Genomic DNA, 20,334 nt, shown 5'->3' on the forward strand with positions numbered 1-20,334 from the left:
AAAGTGGGGTTAAACACCAACCAATCATCTGAGGAGTTTTATAAATAAGATTTAGTTCGTTGTCCGCTCATGAATATTCATGACATGTGACCATTTGTTTGCACTTAAAACCTGTGCGGTCATCTTTCTGATCATCGACTCTCGCTATAGCCTAAAGTTAATAGACATACGTATGAGACACATGTATTCACGAATAATTTGATGTGAATTTGTATTTGTAATTATGATTACTATTCTTATTGTGTTTGTACATGTATTTGATACATAAGATATAGAATTAAAGGTTAAAGCGAGTAGCACAGCTACATTAGATCTTTGCCCTTTACTAAGGCCATAGAATATAATTACTTTTTATTCGGACAAACGTAGTGAGGGAGAATATAAGATATACTTACTTTTCCTGAGGTTCTGATTCCTCTAACCAGACATACAAACACAACCACCCAACAGAGTAACAGACATAATGCAAGCTCCCACTGGATACCCCCAACATTACTAAGACTTCCAGATACATTCAAAACTCTGTTACTGAAAAATAGAAACAGTGAATAAAAAATTATGAATAAACATAAAAAAAACTTGTGAGGAATGAGCCTTTTCTTCGTGTTGAAAATGAAAATAAAACTTCATAATTTTAATATGTACAAAGAGATTTTCTGGTTTTACCTTCATCAGGAAAGCCTCAATATGATATTAAGATGAAGAACAGCAATAAATATGCTGTTCCTATTCTTTTGGTTTTGTCAATTGTGTGTAGTGATTTCATATCATGAATTAATATTTTAATTCATCAATTTAAGATTTTATCAAGCATTGTCAACAGCTAATTGAGAAATATAAATTTTATTATTGGTCAATTCAATTAACATTCTACAGAAACTATTTACATATATGTCTTCCTTGACAATCAAAAGTAAGAGGGGAAGAAGAATGTTTGTACTTTTTTTTCTTATGTCTGTTAAAGCAGATGAACAGGGGACAAGTCCATTATTTGAGTTTCCCTTTGTGGTCTCTTTGTTACTCTTTAAATATCAACTTTTACAAATGACCCAATGAAGCTTTTTTTTCACAAAGAAATAAATATATGCAATAGATTTATGTATTAGAAAAAGCTAAACCACTACTTACTAAAAATATTCCTCACTTGGAGTTGTCAACTTTGTATGACGATCTGTTGTTAGGACAACAGCACCAAACTCTCGTCTTAATTCTGTTATGCAATCTGTTACTAATTTTGTCTCATTCTGGCTGTACAGAGAACAGTTTGCAAGGACAGGGAAACAGGAATGATTTTGAAACTGGTTCTGGTATACATATGAACTGTTGAAATATGAACAATTACTAACTTCAAATATGTTCTTACTACATCCTGCAAAAGAAAAATATACTAGAGAATAACATCGGGAACATTTCAATGTTATTTATAGATCAGAGCAAGCGGGATGACATGAGGTAAATACATCACATTCATGAATCTCATGTACTCATTTTTACAGCAGATGCCCTTGAGGGCATTCTGGTGTTATGTTGCCACAGACATTTCTACCCACGTGACTTGAGTTTTTGCCTGTGACTATCCACCAGAACTTGCGGTCATCCGATGTTCAGTACTTCAGTACTTTGATTTATTCCAATTTAACAGATCCTGCCTTCATGCTTTGCAAACAAGCCTCTGCAAGAGCCATTGATTTTCTGTTTTAATAACAATTACCTCAACCAATGAAATTACTGCCTCTAAATTATTTTGAGTGTTTATCATTACAACAAAACCTCATGATCCCAAAAAATCTTCACAACAGGAAGTAAAATGATGCTGTTGCATCATTATCAGTGAAGCAAAGACACAGACTGTGTGTTTTAAAGAGATCATTTTTTATCAAATAATATCAAATGGTACAAGAACTACTTTTTGTCATACAACAGTAAACAGTTTAAACCAATTAATGTTGAATACCTAGCTTTGAAAAGCCACAATAAACAGTTGCTATTTTGTTCTATGGTGCTTCAAATAATTAGCTGTTGTTATACAATAACAACGGCAACTTCTCCATGTCTAATACCTGGCTTTGAAAAGCCACAGTTAACTATTGTTTTCACTATGAAGCTTCAAGTTGTCAACAATTCTCAAACAATTAAAAGCTTTTAGAAAACTTTTGGTTTAAATAGACAAACAAATATCTTTAAATTTGTAAAACCTCATGCCAAAACATTTAAATTGAGAACATTTCAAAAACTGAACAATTAAAAAATCTATTTAATATTTATGAGAAATAATTAAACCACTCACTGCTATGAAAACCTTGTTCCGTAAGGATCAATATACATTAGATAACTCAAACTATTTGTCTCGTAATTTCTGTTCTAAATCGGTTAATATTACAACACTCAGCGAATATTGGTATCTTTCCATCCAAAGAAATGAAAAATTAAAGATTCATACACAATATATTAATTTATAACACTCAATAACACTAAAATTACGTTATGTCTATTGCCAAATTTTAGAAAAATAATGAATCCTGTACTAAAATTGTCAAAAATCAATTTAAATTTAAGAGCATTGTTTAATATTTATAGCATTCTTCATATTTTGAGAATTTGTTGACAATTATAAATTTACTCGTTAATAACATATTTCAATTAATAAAATAATCTATTGAATGTTTTAAATACCAATTAAATACTCTAATTGAGAAATATAAGTGAAGATACATTTATGGTTCTTAGGATTCATTATTCGTATAATACCAGTTTTCGTGGGTTTTGTGGACACAGGTGAACCACAAATCTAAAATTTTTCAACGTATAACAAATTTTCTAAAGATTTGTATGGCAAAACCATGAAATCAAATATCAAATATTCAAGTTTTCATCAAACCACAAAAATTGGTACTGATGAAAATAAAGGAATCCACAGTATTTGACCCTGTATATTAACTGAAAATTGAAGCAGTGCATTACTTTTCACATTTTTTTTATTATCAAAAGAAAGGCTTTTCAGATAAAAGAGGAATGTGTCTGAGGACACGAATGCCCCCAATCAAGCTTTGCAATTTTCCAAGTTAAAAAGGGGCATAACTCTAGAACGGTAAATGATTCACTGCCCAAATTGGAACTCTGATGGTGTGTTGTGGTTCTTAGCATTGTGTATGAGTTTCATTAAATTTGCATGCGGAAAACTTAAGTTAGAGTGTGGAGACGAAAATGGGATAGACGGAAAGATGGACGGTCAAGGGTAACACTTAATGCCCCCATTGCCTACGGCAGGGGCATACAACAATTTGAATATCAGCCAAGCTTTATTAATGACACTATTTGACTGTGATGTCAAAAGCAAGATTTGTCAGATTCTGTGCAAAAAAATTCTGTTTTAAGAATTTTTTAGGTAAATTAACAAAGAGCAATAGCTTTTCCATAATTTTTTATTTGCCAAAGAATATATAATCACAAAGTACACTTTCTGTTTAAATATCTTTATGGGCAACAGTAGTGTAAGCATCTAAAAGTCAAAGTCAAAATTTCATCATTCTAATGAATTTACTGTCAAGTCTTGGCTGTATAAATCTTAAAAAGGCCATGAATTGAACTAAATATAAATATTTCATTGTTTTATTAGAGTACATCGATTCAACATTTGATACTGAAAATCAGATAGTTTGAGTAGTTTTCAAGTTCAATAGTACACTTTAATGTGTTAAATCTTCAGAATGAATATATATGTTTTATCCTATCAAATTAACTAAGATACATAACAAACAAACCCTTCAAACAAATCGAACACTCATGATTTCTCTGATAATTGTTTCAACACTTGATAAACATTTCTATTATCCATAGTAAACTATTGATTAAATAAAAAAAAAGTATTCCTTGTAAAGAGGGAATAATGCATCATTATTTTGAAGTACCACAATATTTACTTGTCCATTTTCCCATATTTTGACCTATATATCAAATCAGCTTTAATCGTATTTTGACAAGTATTTCTAAGGACTGTGGACAATCAATGTTTCAAGTTTTGGTTTGTTAAAAAGATTTATGGTAGTAAGTTTGACAAAATATTGGCATGATGCTACTTTTGGTCTAGTGATTAGACTACTATACTGGACTAATAGTATGATTTATATCAGTCCAAATAAAATCGGTTGTCATATTTAGAGATAATGTGTCATATGCATTTTCTAGCAAAATTCCATTTAAATCAATAAAAACAACTGAAACTTAAACTTAAGCAAATTGTTAAGTAGGCATACTGTTTCAAATCTTTTCTCTCAGATGCTCAGCAAAAGAATTTTTTAGAACTTCAAGATTTTCCCTTTCTTAATGTGAGAAAGATACCTCTGAAAGTATTACGACTAAGATGAATTGGATTCTAAAACTCTTATCATGACTATAAAAACAAGAATGTGTCCATAGTACATGGATGCCCCACTTGCACTATCATTTTCTCTGTCCAGTGGACAGTGAAATTGGGGTCAAAACTCTAAATTGGCATTAAAATTAGAAAGATCATATCATAGGAAACATGTGTACTAAGTTTCAAGTTGATTGGACTTCAACTTCATCAAAAACTACCTTGACCAAAAACTTTAACCTGAAGCGGGACAGACGGACGGACGGACGAATGAACGGACACACAGACCGAAAAACATATGCCCATAAATGGGGCATAAAAATATGTAAATTCAGTTTTGTTGCTCTTGAAATTAAGTCATCATAGTCATGTCTATGACAATGCTATGGGGAAAGTTGAAAAAAATAAGATTATATGGTGCCTTCTCGATATAGTTTTGCTTTCCCAAACAATACTACTGCCATAAATACCTACATTAACTTTTTATAATGTAGTCTCTTTCTTAAACTAGACTACTTTGAAATAACTTTAGCCAAAAACATTTTAAGTGCATCTAGTTTGGGTTATACCTTTTATGATTTTCAATTTAATTCAATCTGCTAAACATACTCATATCAATCTCATATTTTTCATTGCAGACATTTTTAGAAAGTTTTATTCTGTATCTAGAATCCTATAACTCCTTACTGTGTGGCAAAATAAAATGAGGCAACTGATCATTCAGGCTGAGAACAGGCATTTCTGAAAAAATAATTACTGGAAAATTTAACCCCCTTATCAATTTTTGGTGTTCTCTCCAGGTACTCAAGGCTTCCTCCGCCATACAAAACTGGCCATTATGATATACCCAAGGTCACTAAAAGTGGACTTAAAAATCAACAAACGATTTGGTGTGGACAATTATCTTTCAGAAAGAAAATAAGAAACCTTCAATAAATCCATCCATCATTTCTCAAGTTAAACCATATGCTGATCCTAGTTTTTGCTTTTAATTAAAGGTCAAATGAAAACATGAAAGGGTTTGAAAATAAAAATCTAAAAAAATTCACACAAATTGGTAATAAGGTCAAACCTGCATATACAGATTCATCTCAGGACCAAAGAAAACTGACCTCATAAGAGAGGTGGTCTTTGAATTTAAATTCAAAATGCATAAGTATTCCTTACAATGGGACAAGAAGAGGGTCATCCAACAAGACAGTATTTTGCTTAATGGAAGTGACCATTATAGCATTTTGACTGTAAATCACAAATTTTTAAGTCAGGAATAGCATTATTTTATAATAAAAGTTCTAAACTAATTCCATAGAAGAGAGTTGTTACTTACTGTTTGGATTGTTCCAGTCATTTCCACAATTAAACCAAGGAAGTGTAGCTGTCATGGAAGAAAACAGATAATGAACTGCCCAAGCATTCACCATGTTGTAATAGATAGACACAACAAAGCTTGATAGAACCATTGCCATACCAATGCCTGAAAAAAGAGCAATTTTTAATTCTTAAACTCAACTTTGTATCATTTTCAGAATGAAAACATGTTAAAAGTACACTTAGATTGGTACTTTGTGTTTTTTGTCTATTTGTTAATTTTGTTGTTGTGCTACATACCAATCTGATTAGTCAGGCTAAACTTTAACGTCACAGTACCCAAATTGCAACCATTTAGCAAAAATAGCAGCAGAAATCGTACAAGTTTTCTAAGAGACTAAACAATTTGTATATTTATGATTTGACATTATGCACTTCTTTCAACATAGCTAAATATATTTAAATACACACAAAATGTTCACAGTATTTATCAACATATGAAGTATTCACTGGAAAAAGTAAATCTACGGAAACGTATTGACGTCCACAAAAAGTCTACTTTTAAAAATGAGCAATAAGGATACATCTACAAAATAAACACAGAATGGAAACTTTTGTCTGTATCATAAATAAACTTAGGTGAAAAAACTGTCAAAATAGGTGCAATTTAGGTACACTCAAGTTAGAGTTTGTTCTTGTGTTGTGCTGTACACCACAGGTAAGTAAGGAGGGTACTCACAAATGTTTTAAAACCTGCCATATTCTTTATGTGAATGTCCTATGTCAGTGGTTGTTGTCTTCCATATTTGTTTTGAGCATAGATCAGACTGTTGCTTTTTTTTTTCTTCTGAATTGTTCCACATTTTATCATGCCAGAAATTTCATAGCTTATCATATTGTATGGGTTTTGCTCATTATTGAAGGTCATACAGTGACCTTTAATTGCTTACATCCCCAGCCTTTGGTCTCTGGTGGATATAGTTGTCTCATTTGCAATCATACCACATCGCCTTATTTCTATATTGTATTGTTAGGATGTTTTCAGCAATTTTAGTTAAAAGGCCAACTCACTGAACTTGAATTTCATTATTTTAGCTTAATAATCAAAACTTCATACATTTTCGCATACATATTATGGAAATATTGTTTCATATACATCTACCTCATCTCTCTTTCTACAATATTCAGACTCTAAGCATCTAAAAACTAAACGGATTTAAGAGAAGTTTCAGATTTAAGAGAAGTTTCAGATTTCAGACAGTGTTTTGCTGGTTTCATAATTTTCTTTTACTTAAATGTCTAACCAATGTATTTTATTTGTAAACATTGGAATGTCCACACTGTTACCATTGCTGGTTTGGTAATAACATGACGAATATTTATGAATTCATAATTGACTTTCACTGAAATGTCTAACCAATATATTCTACCTTTAAATAGTGGAACTGCTCTCCATACAGTAACTGGACCTAAACTGGCATATTGTCCAAATGCTAATTCCATGAACACTAATGGTATTCCACATGTCACTAACATAATTATATAGGGAATAAAAAATGCACCTAAAATAGAAGAAAAGGATAAGGTGTATTAATTCATGACAAAACAAAAAAGATCCCTACAGGCACTTAACCTTAAGCATCTGAATAGTGCTTTTAATAATGAACAATCACAAACAGGTTTAACCCTGCAACAGTCTTTATGTGGCTATCCCAAGTCAGACAGGTTTAACCCTGCAACAGTCTTTATGTAGCTATCCCAAGTCAGGCAGGTTTAAACCTGCAACAGTCTTTATGTGGCTGTCCCAAGTCAGGCAGGTTTAACCCTGCAACAGTCTTTTTGTGGCTGTCCCAAGTCATGCAGGTTTAACCCTGCAACAGTCTTTGTGTGGCTGTCCCAAGTCAGGCAGGTTTAACCCTGCAACAGTCTTTAAGTGGATGTCCCAAGTTAGGCAGGTTTAACCCTGCAACAGTCTTTATGTGGCTATCCTAATTAAGGCAGGTTTAACTCTGCAACAGTCTTTATGTGGCTGTCCCAAGTCAAGCAGGTTAAACCCTGCAACAGTCTTTATGTGGCTGTCCCAAGTTGGGCAAGTTTAATCCTGCAACAGTCTTTGTGTGGCTGTTCCAAGTCGGGCAGATTTATTCCTGCAACAGCCTTTATGTGGCTGTCCTAAGTTAGGCAGGGTTAACCCTGCAACAGTCTTTATGTGGCTGTCCCCAAAGTCAGGCAGGTTTGACCCTGCAAAAGTTTTTATGTGGCTGTCCCAAGTCAGGAGCCAGTTATTCAGTGGTTGTAGTTTGTTATTGTCTGCCATATTTGTGTTTCATTAATTGTTTTATCATTATCAGACTCATGGTTTTCTCATTTGTATTGTTTCACATTTTGACATGTACAGGCATTTTACAGCTAACCATATGGTATGGGTTTTGCTCAATGTTGAAGGCTTACATTCATTACTTCAGCTCATTGTTGAAGGCTGTACAATAACCTATAGTTGTTTACACCCTTGTCCTTAGGTTTTTGGCACATTAGCAATCATACCACATCTCCTTATTTTTATTTTAATGCTGTCTACCCCCTTAAAATGTATTTATTTAATTGACAGAGAAAATATTGAGCTGACAGAAACATATATATGATCCTTAAAATATGCATCCATAAAAGTTTTTTAAAGGAGCATAATTTCACCCATTAAAAAGACAAGTTTTCTGCTTTCAGAATAGAAAATTGTGTTACTTAATGGGAATGTACCATATTTGGATGTTCAAGCTAGTAAAGACTTCATGGATAAGATACTGAGGTAATTTATAAGGACAAGTGTTGAATTTCTGAACTGTACCATTAAACAGTTTTAAAGTGTTTGATACATCAGCAAGTATATCCATTCAGTAATGTTTGTATAATTCTTTGATTTTCACCTGAGTTAATGTGTTTTTTCGTGTTGTGTTTTTTTTTCCAGGAGAGTTATGCTTTAATTCATCGATTTTCCTTTACTGTATGGAATGAATTTATCGTTTGCTGACAGGCATTGTGTCTTTTGACAGTATGATCAAAGCCATAATATTAGTTCAATAGATTAAAAGGATTGTGTCTGTGAAACCATCAATTGGCAATATCATCAATTCCCAAGACATGTTATATAACATTTAATATTGTTTTGAAACATAAAAAGACATAGGAGAGAATAGAATAAAATCAGAATATATTCCGATTAAAATATATAAAGACTTGCTCAGTGACTAAATACATGTTACTTAATTAAATACATGTATATCTGATGTATATTTGAAAATGGTCTTCACAGTACTCATGTTAAGTTAATTTATTGAAATTTATGTTTTTTATATCCATTGACTAAAACTTTTCATTATTTAAAAAGCTTTAATCAGTCAGATTTATGTAGCATTCCTTCTTATTTTTTTTTTATGTTTGTTTAGTTTTATTGTTTCAATGCTTAATCACATATCTCCTTGCATTCATATCTAGTAATGCCAGAAATAATAGATCCCTTCAAAAGAGTTTCTAAAATTATTCCTGTAAAGAAGCATCCAATTGAAACTATAGAGAAATTATGAAATCTTCAATATTTAGTAATCAGATATTTCTGAAACTATACCTTTAAAGAAGTTTTGGCTCAGGAGTTACTTTTATATTTATTTCCAAGTTAATCTACTGAAACCCTAAGGCAAGCATCCACAAATTTAAAATCTTATTTAAGTAAAATGATTGTTGTCATAGCAACTTACCTCCCCCATTTCTGTAAACTAGATATGGAAATCTCCAAACATTGCCTAGACCAACAACATATCCCAGACAAGACAGAACAAAGTCAAGACGACTACTCCAGTTACCACGGTGACTGTTGCCACTGTCGTCTGTACTCTCTGTGTCGCCACTGTCTACAGTCATCATGTCCGATAGGTAAGGTCCAGATGAATCATCACTGCCCTGGGTTTCCTGTAAATGAAAGAAACGGAACATTCAGTGATTTGTCTTAGCACTTAGCTGTTATCCTTAAGACAGACTTCCATATAAAATCCTAATCAATGATGCTGCAGTGAATGTATGAATAACGATAAAATATCACAAATTTTTTTTTTAATTTTAAAAGTCGATATTTGAAAAACTAATTTGTTTTCATCTTGATATTATATAGCTGTATCACAACAAGTCTTTCAAAGACAACCAGTTATAACATATATATATATATATATATACGTCTGGGAATATATAATAAAGATGAATGATCTGTTCAATTTGTACCTGCAAATTAAGCTGGAATCAAAAATCCCAGTGGTAATGTTTTCATAGCATCAAGTCGTCTAATCAATTAATATAACAAATGACCGTAATTACTTCTAGATTAAAAGGTCATGCTTTAATTAACAAGACACATAGCGTTAAATATGTAATCATAAACTGTTACCAAGACAATTACCTGTAAACTTAACGGTAAATACCTGCTCAGGTGTTATAAATAAGATTAATGAGATTTTGATGTGGATGACAAAAATCAAAGAAAAAATGAAAATATTCCAAAAGAATTTTTAAATTTGCTTTTTTCATCCTTTCAAGAACATTAAACTTATTCCAAGTAGACTTGTCTTTGCTTTTATTTGTAAATGCTGTGTCCTTAGCAGAGATACAGAAAATACCAATTTCGAAGTCTTTGGTTTGACCCTGACACTTTGCGTAAACTGTGGATTAAAATGACAACCTCCTGTAATAGAGGCAGCACACTGCAACACTATCATCAAGGTAATTGATGCTTTTAAGGTACCAGTGAGAGCCGTATACATTCATTTTGATTCAGGCCTTTCAGTCATAAAAATTTACAAAGTACTAAAAGTACAAAATTTGTGCTTGAAACACCAATCCAGTATTTTTGGTTGGTTTATTTCTGAGTCTGAGTATAATAATCATACTGTAAATACAGAAATTATTGCGAGGTTTTTATTAATGTAAAAAATGCATCTGGGTAAGTATAGTAATAATAATAAAAATGCTTCACTGAGCGCAGCCAGATATGACCGCAGAGGTCTAACCCTGAACAGTTTGGGCAAGTTTGGACACAATATTCAAGCTTGATACTGTCTGAATTTGGATTGTGATCAAATTTTTGACACAATATAGGTTTCTGACACAAAATAAAAGTGGTCAAAGATTTAAAAAATTTGAAATGGGACATTTAATTTACCTACAATGGTCTGATATCCAAAAACTAACAACATGGTTAGATTCAGCATATAAAAACACACCAATGATTTACTTTTAGTTGAAATCAAACAAAGTTTAATTTTAACCCTTCAAACCTTAATATGGACTAATTTAAAAACAAGGCCCAAAATAAGTAAAATGCTCCGCTGCGCGCAGCTTGATACGACTGCAGAGGTCGAACCCTGAACAGTTGGGGCAAGTATGGACACAACATTCAAGCTTGATTCAGCACTGAATTTGGATTGTGATTAAATATTTGACACAGCATTGGTTTCTGACAAAGAATGAATGTGGTCTAAGAACTTAAAATTTTTAATTTACCTATTCAAACCATAATTATCATTATTATTTGCTTTTATATATAAATCAGAAATAACCAATTTAAAATGGAAAATTTTAAAGAAAAAAAAATCCCTCCCCCCAATTTTTTGAACCTCCTTATGATTCATCACCCCCAAACTCAATCCCAGCCTTCCCTTTGTGGTATGGTACCTTGCAGTACAATTTCAGAGAGATCCATACACTTGAACACAAGTTATTGTCTGGAAACTAGAAAAATGCTTATTTTTGGCCCCTTTTTGGTCCCTTATTCCTAAACTTTTTGGGCAATTACCCCCAAACTGAATTCCAGCTTTCCCTTTGTGATATGGAACCTTGTAGTACAATTTCAGAAAGATCCATACACTTACACACAAGTTATTATCATGAAACTAGAAAAATGCTTGTTTTTTGGCCCCTAATTCCTAAAATTTTGAGGCAATTACCCCCAAAATCAATCCCAGCATTCCCTTTGTGATATGGAACCTTGTGGTTAATGTCAGAGAGATCCATACACTAACACACAAGTTATGTCTGGAAGTTACAAAAATGCTTATTTTTGGCCCCATTTTGGCCCCTAATTCCTTAACTGTTGGTACCATAACCCCCAAAATCAATCCCAACCTTCCTTTTGTAGTATTCAACCTTATGGTAAAATTTCATAGAGATCCATTCATTTAAACTTAAGTAAGAGTGTGAAAACCAATGTGTCTTCGGACGACGACGACGACTACGACGCCAACGTCATACCAATATACGACTATAAAAATCTAAATGCACAATAAAATTCAGCATATCATACAGCCGCAATAATTCAGTTTTTGATGAAATTAAACAAAGTTTAATTTTGGACCCTTTTGACCTCAATGTAGACCAATTTAAAAATGGGGCCCAATATCCAAAAAAGTAATACAAGGTTAGAATCCCCAAAAAATGAAAGACTTTAAATTAATCCCATTGAAATTGGTTAAAAGATTTGGATTTATTTTCAATTGAAGATTTCTTGCTATTGCGCAATACTGTGCAATTTAAGATTTCTTGCTATTGTGCAATACTGTGCTATTGCACAATAATGTGCAATTGAAGATTTTTGCTATTGCGCAATACTGTGCGTATAATTGAAGATTACTTGCTATTGCACAATACTGTGCAATTGAAGATTTTTTGCTATTGCACAATACTGTGCTATTGCGCAATAGAGTGCTATTGTGCAATACTGTGCTATAGCGGAATACTGTGGAATTGAAGATTTCTTGCTATTGCGCAAAACTTTGTTGTTGTCCAATACTATGCTATTGCGCAATACTGTGCAATTGAAAGATTTCTTGCTATTGCGCAATACTGTGCAACTGAAGATTTCTTGTTATTGCGCAATACTGTGCTATTGCTCAATACTGTGCTATTGCGCAATACTGTGCTATTGTGCAATACTGTGCTATTGCGCATTACAATGCAACTGAAGATTTCTTATTATTGCCCAATACTGTGCTATTGCCCAATACTGTGTAATTGAAGATTTCTTGCTATTGCGCAATACTGTGCAATTGAAGATTTCTTGCTATTGCGCAATATTGTGCAATTGAAGATTTCTTGCTATTGCACAATACTGTGCAATTGAAGATTTCTTGCTATTGGACAATACTGTGCTAATGCGCAATTGTAATTGAAGATTTCTCTCTTGCTATTGCGCAATACTGTGCAATCATTTGAAATTTGGAAAATTTTGAAGAAAAAAAATATGAACCCCAAAAAGAAATTGGAAAAAAAAAATCCCCCCAAACTTTTTGATCCCCCTCTCCCTTGGAGTAATTACCCCCAAATTAATCCCAGCCTTCCCTTTGTGGTATCGAACCTAGTAGTACAATTTTAGAGAGATCCATACACTTAAACACAAGTTACTGTCTGGAAACTAGAAAAAGCTGGTTTTTGGCCCCTTTTTTGCCCCTAATTCCTAAACTGTTGGAGCAATTACCCCCAAACTCAATCCCAGCCTTCCCTTTGTGATATGGAACCTTGTGGTACAATTTCTGAGAGATCTATGCACTAACACAAAAGTTATTGTCCGGAAACTACAAAAATGCTTGTTTTTGGCCAATTTTTTGGCCCCTAATTCCTAAACTTTTGGTACCATAACCCCAAAAATCAATCCCAACCTTCCTTTTCTGGTATTGAACCTTCTGGTAAATTTCCTAGGATCCATTCATTTAAACTAAAGTTATTGTCCGGAAACCAAATGTGTCTTCAGACGACGACGATGACACCATAGCATTTTACGAAGCAAAAAATTTTTTGCGGTCGTATAAAAACTTGCATTCTAATATCTGATACATATATCTGTTTGTAGATTTTCCTGAACTCACAGTAATTAATCTCACATTTTGGTGTAATCTTCAAAAATTGCAATAATAAATGCATGCAATAATATTGGAATTTACAGTACTTGAAATGTTTATTGCTGTAAGGCCTGCATATAGGATACCAAAAAAAAACTAACAGGGTTCAGGAAATAAATGTTTCATTAATAATTGCTAAAATAACAAAGGTATGAGCATGAAACTATAACAGCATGGAAACATTTCTGCCTTGTCCCTGTTAAAGGCTTTTTTGTTTATTTACCATTTCACAAAAAATACAAAATGCTTTTTGTATAAAGGCATGGAAAGAAAATTGTTTGCTACATGTTTTTGTCAATCAAAATGTTCTACATATTGACTGGTTAAATACTGTTTAATAAATGTCCAGTTGCAAATAGTTCATGCATGTTCAGAACAAGAAGAAGTTAGATAATTATAAATTAATTACTTTATTAACGGTAAATAGTGTTTAATATGAGATCTAAAATGTAAATTAGGTAAATTTCTACAGCCATTGAATCACAAAGCCATATTGAAGTCAGGAAGAAATTTTGTCAAATTGCAAAATTCAATCTACAAAAAACTCATAAATTGTTGTTTTCATAGGCTTTGTCAAAGGTGTGGCATTTTCCAAATATTTATCTAGTGTCCCCAGTGCCACTTAACTTGACTGAGCATTGATATTTCAATCCAAAGTTTTTTAAATCACCTCAATATGACCTAATCACCCTTGGTCACAGTTATTGTTACTGGTTGACAGTAGAAATCCTGGAAGCTGTATTTATCCCAATCTAACCTTACGATTTTCTGCAACCCAGATAACCCTTAAGATTTTCTACACCTCAGCTTGTATCCTTGCAATTTTCTTTAATCAATTTTACCCTTGATATTTGCTATACTGAAGCTTAGATTTTATTAAACCAAAGCTTGACCCTTGGAGTTTTACGCCTCAGCTGACCCTTACACATTCTACACCCTAGTTTACTAGGGATTTACTGAACCCAACGTACATCTGCAGGAGAAGCACTACATTTATTTGTTTATTACTTATAGAATCCAGAAATTAATGTACATTACAATATGTTACCTGGAAATCTACCATCATCTCGTCCACGAAAAATATTAACACTCCCTTTCACTTAAATAAAATCCATGACAGTAACGATAAGCTTATCAAATCAAGATATTCCATATCGCAACATTATGAACAATATATTACATTATAGATGCTATGTTGGAAAAAAGGTAATGAGAAGAAAGCTATACCTCATTAATACTAAACCAATTAAAGGTGTTGGTATTGATTCTAAAATGAACAGCAAATGACATACATATTCATGACATTAAATCTAGTGGAAGGCTGATGGGTGTTAAAGCCTTTTTTAATTACAAATTGAGATCAACCTTTGAGTCAAAGGCTTCAATATCCATGGTAATAGCCATTTGTATGTTCATCAAAAAAGAGAACTTGTGATCTGGAGTGTAAACAAATGTATTTGAACTTGTAAATTTTACAAGCATTTAAAACAGCGCTTTGGAAATTGATACATTTTGATTGACTATGATGTATTGATGTTTGATGTCCAGTGGCAAATAGCATATGCTTATCACAACGAAAAAAGTGCTGTGATACTCAGTCTGATTTTTAACATGCTAGTTCACAAGGTAACAAACAGTCTGCATGTGGAAGTGTCAACCTCCTGGGATACATTAAACTGACTCCCAGTCGACCTGTTTTGCTCTTACTCCTAAATGCTAGATGTTGTGTGCTTAGCAGAGAAGCTACAATTTTCAAGTCAATAGTCATGCCAAGGATCAAACCCAAGAATTCCTGCACTCAAGGCAAACATGCCACCATGAGACAAATTTAATAGGTGATTGAAATTTCAAACATAACAATAACACATTGTGAATGCAATATGTTAAAATTTGTAAAATGTTTTTGTCTTGCCAAAAAAAAATAAAAAACAAAAATCTCAATACAGAATTAAGCCTGCACATCCATATATGAAGATATTCGATTTGGTATATTTTTTACTGGATATTCAGGAAGGAGCATTTAATAATTTGTATTATTTTTTTGTTAAATGATACAACCAAATAATCTTTTGATAGCATTAAAAAAGAATATATTGTTTCAGATATCAGCCTTTGTCTCTTTCAACCTTTCAATTCCTCCCTGTCATGGTATTTTTTTAACCAACCAACCCTTATCCATTGTATCTACTTTATTCATATTGTTTCAGATATCAGCCTTTGTCTCATTTCAACCTCTCAATTTATGTCCTTAGGCTAGATGATGAAATGTCTGGCTCAAGTGATATAGAAATGCCATAGTATAGTCTATAAATTATGCATAAAATATGAATTGACTTCCTGCATCACATATAGCTGCATACATTAAAATTCAGAATATACATGTTTCCAAAAAAATAGAATTTTCATTTCTTGTTGATTTTCACTTCATTGCATAGAATTTTAGAGAAAAAAAACCTATTAATACTTGCAACATAAAAAAAAATGATGACACAAAGGGCCAATAAAAAATCATAAGTTGGGGAGAATAAGACACACAATCCTATGTACAGAAGGAAAATAGAACAAGACAAAAAAAGTCCACAACACACTGCAAAGAAAACAAAAGATAGAAGAACATGACACCCCCTCCAATAAAAAAAAAAAAAAAAACAGACACCCAAACTCTGGTGCTTAGGATGTGAATTACAAAGCAGTTGAATATGAAAATATGAAATACAAAAGCAGATTATGGGTGAGAAACAAAATATCTAAAAATTAAATTTATCTATCCTAATTTCCAGCTGTTGGTAAAACGGAGTCCTCAATATGATTGCTAATACTGAAGTTATAGGAATTAAATTTCTATCCAATAATGTAATGAAAATAATCTATTGATCTCAATGACAATTAAAATTTTAATTACATCATGCAAGAATGAAATAAGATACAGATTAGAAGAAATAGATATATCCTGTGTTTTCAAAACAATACCACGTAACAGGAAGAAAATCATTTGAGTTATGACAGCCTCCTGTCGGCAATTTGAAAATCCATGTAGTAAAATTGGAAATTAATACTGGAAAAGCTTCCAGGGGATATGAGATTAACACTGCATAAACATCATTAGCAATGGAAATTTTTTTTTAAATTTCAATGTTAAGGAAATGTCTTAGGAATTTTACTTACCATAGAAATTCATTAAATTAAGGCAACAAAAAAAATCCTTATTTTCATTTGTACTTTTACAATCTTTCACTTTCAACAACACACAAGCTTTTAAGTATTTATTGTACTATTGGTTAAAAAAAGGACATGAGAATTTTCTGTAGAACAATTTGTATATGATGAGAAAACAAATATAATAATTGTATAAGGTCATATGTCTATTCAAAGTTTATCAAGGCTTAAATAAATTTATGGTATTTGATAAACACTTAAAAGTCTTAAAGTGACAGTTACAACTGTACCATAGTTTTAGACATTTCGCTATATCTAATTAGGTGTAAGCAATAATCTTTAAACTGAAGAAAAAAAGAAAACTTGTTTTTGTGATGAAACTTCTTCAAAATTTGTAAACTGTCTCCTGATATCATTCAACAATAAATTTAGAAAGAGGTTTATTGGCTACCAAATAGCCTAGAAATATCACTATACAATCTCTACTTACCGTAAATATCAGTAAAGGTAATATAAAAAATTTACTGGTTGTTGGATAATATTTGATTGCAAATATAATATATGAATATTTTCATGACATGTTAATGTGATGGTAATTGTTGTTTGTAAGTCTGTTCATTTTTTTTAAACATTTTGTTGTTGTTGTTGTTGTTGTTTTTATTTGTTTGTTTGCTTGTGTTTTTTTTGTTTTTTGTTTTTTTAATTTTTTTCAATGTATTTAACATTGTGGTGAGGTGATGATGCTCAGAAGAGTCAGGTATTTGTGGTTAATATGGTCTGTTTTGTGAGTCCTGTTATCATTTTAATGTATTATGTGAAACTTTATTGTAAGAATTTGATATTTGTTGATTTGTCAAGTTGACCAATAAATCAGTAATAGCTTTGTTTGCCTCCTTTTGTTGGAGTAACTTATTGTCATTACTATGCAAATAAGTCATGAAAAAGTCAGAAAAGGATATTAACAGAATCAATTTGACCAATTAATCTCTACACTTTCTGTTATGAATAACGAATTACGTAAAAGTTTACTCAACAATTAGAATGTAGCTTACCTAAATAATGTACTGTGGAATCGTTATTATTTGCTAGATACCAATTTTCTTTGATTTCATGCACTACAAACCAGTAAAAGTCTGAAATGGCCTATATTTGTACTCGACTGTACTGATTTTTACTCGACCAGTCTGAATTGGTCTGAAATTTACTTGATAATACTCGACTGTAGTCTGAACCATACTTAACAGTCTGAACTTGTACTCGACCAGTACTTAACCATTTTATTTTCGTCTGAACCATGCTCGACCTAGTCTGAACCATACTCGACCTAGTCTGAACCATACTCGACCTAGTCTGAACCATACTCTACCTAGTCTGAACCATACTCGACCAAGTCTTAACCAACCTAGACCTAATTTTTGTATCTATCTATCTATCTATTGTATTTCATCAATTTAGGAATTGTTTTAACAGCTATTTCCCCTGGCTAGAAATTTGAACAACAATTTGAAATTTAAAATGTATTCAATATGGCATTGAAACCAAAATTTCTCAATAAACATACTAGTATAAATTCAACACCATGTTTATCAACACATACATATATATATCACCTTTAAAATAAAAATAAAACAAACTGATCAAATAATCTCAAAACTGAATTGTGACTTATATTTTCAATGTTATTCAATTTTTTTTTAATGTTTCAGATATATTTTATGGTTACTGGACAATTTTCACCATTTACTTAAGCCTTGTATAGATTTATGGTGTCAGTTGAGTTTAGTTAATAATGCAGTGAACATTTGTTTTATCAAAATATATTTAAAATAGTATATAAAGCAACTTAATAAATTTTGAAAATAACACCTTTGTTTTGTAAAACCAAGAATTTAATATAATCATGATAATAGAACTTCCATAGCAATCCTTGATAACCATTTAAAAAAAGGAAATGTGTTCCAAAGTTGCAGAAAAAATTTATTTCAATTAAATTTAAATAACTTTTGACAAAATTAAAGACATGGCATACAAGAAGCACTTCAATAAGGTTTATTTACCTCAGTACATGTGTGTTTTACAGGTAAAAAGAGAGCCCTTTTTTCTTAAACTCGTGTATTACTTATCTAGTGAATTCAAAAGGCCTTGCGATTTAAGTTTTACAGGATGTTGCAATTTTTAATGAATGTTAATTAGAAATTAAAACTCTCTGACCAGGTGTGATCTTTTTAATGAGTTTGCCCCAAGCAGGAGGTATTACTTTATACTTTACCACTAATCAGAAGAAAAATTGCATCTATTTCTTTAATTTTTTTATCCCCTTTTGATATATATTATATATAATATATCCCAAATTATAATAAGAATAGATAAATTTCTAATATAAGGTTAAACAATTTCAGTGATTTTTTGGCTGTTGTTACCTCATTAAAAAGATAATTATATAACTATTGTATGTAACCATGAAACCTATATAGTTTTTCTTTAGGAATTTAGGAAAATTAAGTTTAAAAAGCACCTTAATAAGGTTTTATTACCCTCAGTAAAGGTGTGGTTTTTAGTTAAAAGAAAATCTTTTTTTAACAAAACTCTAAAACTTTAAAATTAATATAATTAAATTATTATATAAAAAAAGTTAATTTAACTATCTCTGTTTGATAAATCTGAGAATCATGTAAGGATGTAAAAATATATTTTTATATATATCTTTATTTTATTGTGGCTGTTGTCATGTCAGAAAAAAAAGAAATTAATTTTAACAACTAAAATTAAAAAAATATATAGGTTTTTTGGTCAAGTATGGTTCAGACTGGTCGAGTATTGTTCAGACCTTTGGTCGAGTATGGTTTAGACTGAAAAAATTGGTCGAGTACAGGTCGAGAATGGGTTAAGACTGTTTCAGACTGGTCGAGTAATAGTTCAGACTATTTTCAATGGCAAAGATAAGGGTCAAGTACAAATCAGTACGGTCGAGTATGGTTAAGACTGGGGTCGAGTAATGTCGAGTAAAATTCAGACCAATTCAGACTGGTCGAGTAAAAATTAGTACAGTCGAGTACAGATATAGGCCATTTCAGACTTTAACTGGTTTGTAGTGATGGGTTTATGGTTAACAACAACTTTAAATGTTCAACTTAGAATAAATTACATATAGGCTTGTATGTAGACTTTGGCAAAACCTCAAAATCTAATATCCATGAAAATACAACATTTCATCAATTCACAAAAATTTGTACCCATGAAAATAAATAAATCAACAGTATATTATAACTACATTTATTCAGTTTAATGTTTGTGGTGGGTCCAGGCAGTGGTTGCACTGTGAAAAAATTATTGAATATATAGAATTCAACTGAAAAACAGGAGTACACTGGATAAAGAAAACAGTTTTTCATACAAAAAGGATGTCTATGAACATCTCAGGTTGTAAGTCCTCTCTCACAATCAAACTCATGGGGCACATTTTTAAACAAGACACCCCAATGATGATTGTGGCCAAGTTTGGTTAAATTTGGCCAAATAGTTTCAGAAGAGAAAATTTTTGTAAAAGTTAACAGACGACGATCGAAAGAAGACCGACACCAAGTG

At 31.7% G+C, this 20,334-nt stretch overlaps 1 protein-coding gene across 1 annotated transcript in view; it reads right to left on the minus strand.

Moving 5' to 3' along the window:
- Positions 1-20,334, minus strand: part of LOC127716709 (uncharacterized) — a 112,682-nt gene that overhangs the window by 16,898 nt on the left and 75,450 nt on the right. The window contains exons 15-19 of the mRNA XM_052222959.1: positions 9,412-9,622; positions 7,093-7,224; positions 5,682-5,828; positions 1,129-1,369; positions 396-528 (exon numbers count right to left, since the gene is read on the minus strand). Of these exons, the coding sequence (XP_052078919.1) occupies positions 396-528; positions 1,129-1,369; positions 5,682-5,828; positions 7,093-7,224; positions 9,412-9,622 (864 nt within the window). The remainder of the gene's footprint in view (positions 1-395; positions 529-1,128; positions 1,370-5,681; positions 5,829-7,092; positions 7,225-9,411; positions 9,623-20,334) is intronic.

Source organism: Mytilus californianus, unplaced genomic scaffold, assembly GCF_021869535.1.
Source record: "Mytilus californianus isolate M0D057914Y unplaced genomic scaffold, xbMytCali1.0.p SCAF_9, whole genome shotgun sequence".
NCBI classification, from domain to species: domain Eukaryota; kingdom Metazoa; phylum Mollusca; class Bivalvia; order Mytilida; family Mytilidae; genus Mytilus; species Mytilus californianus.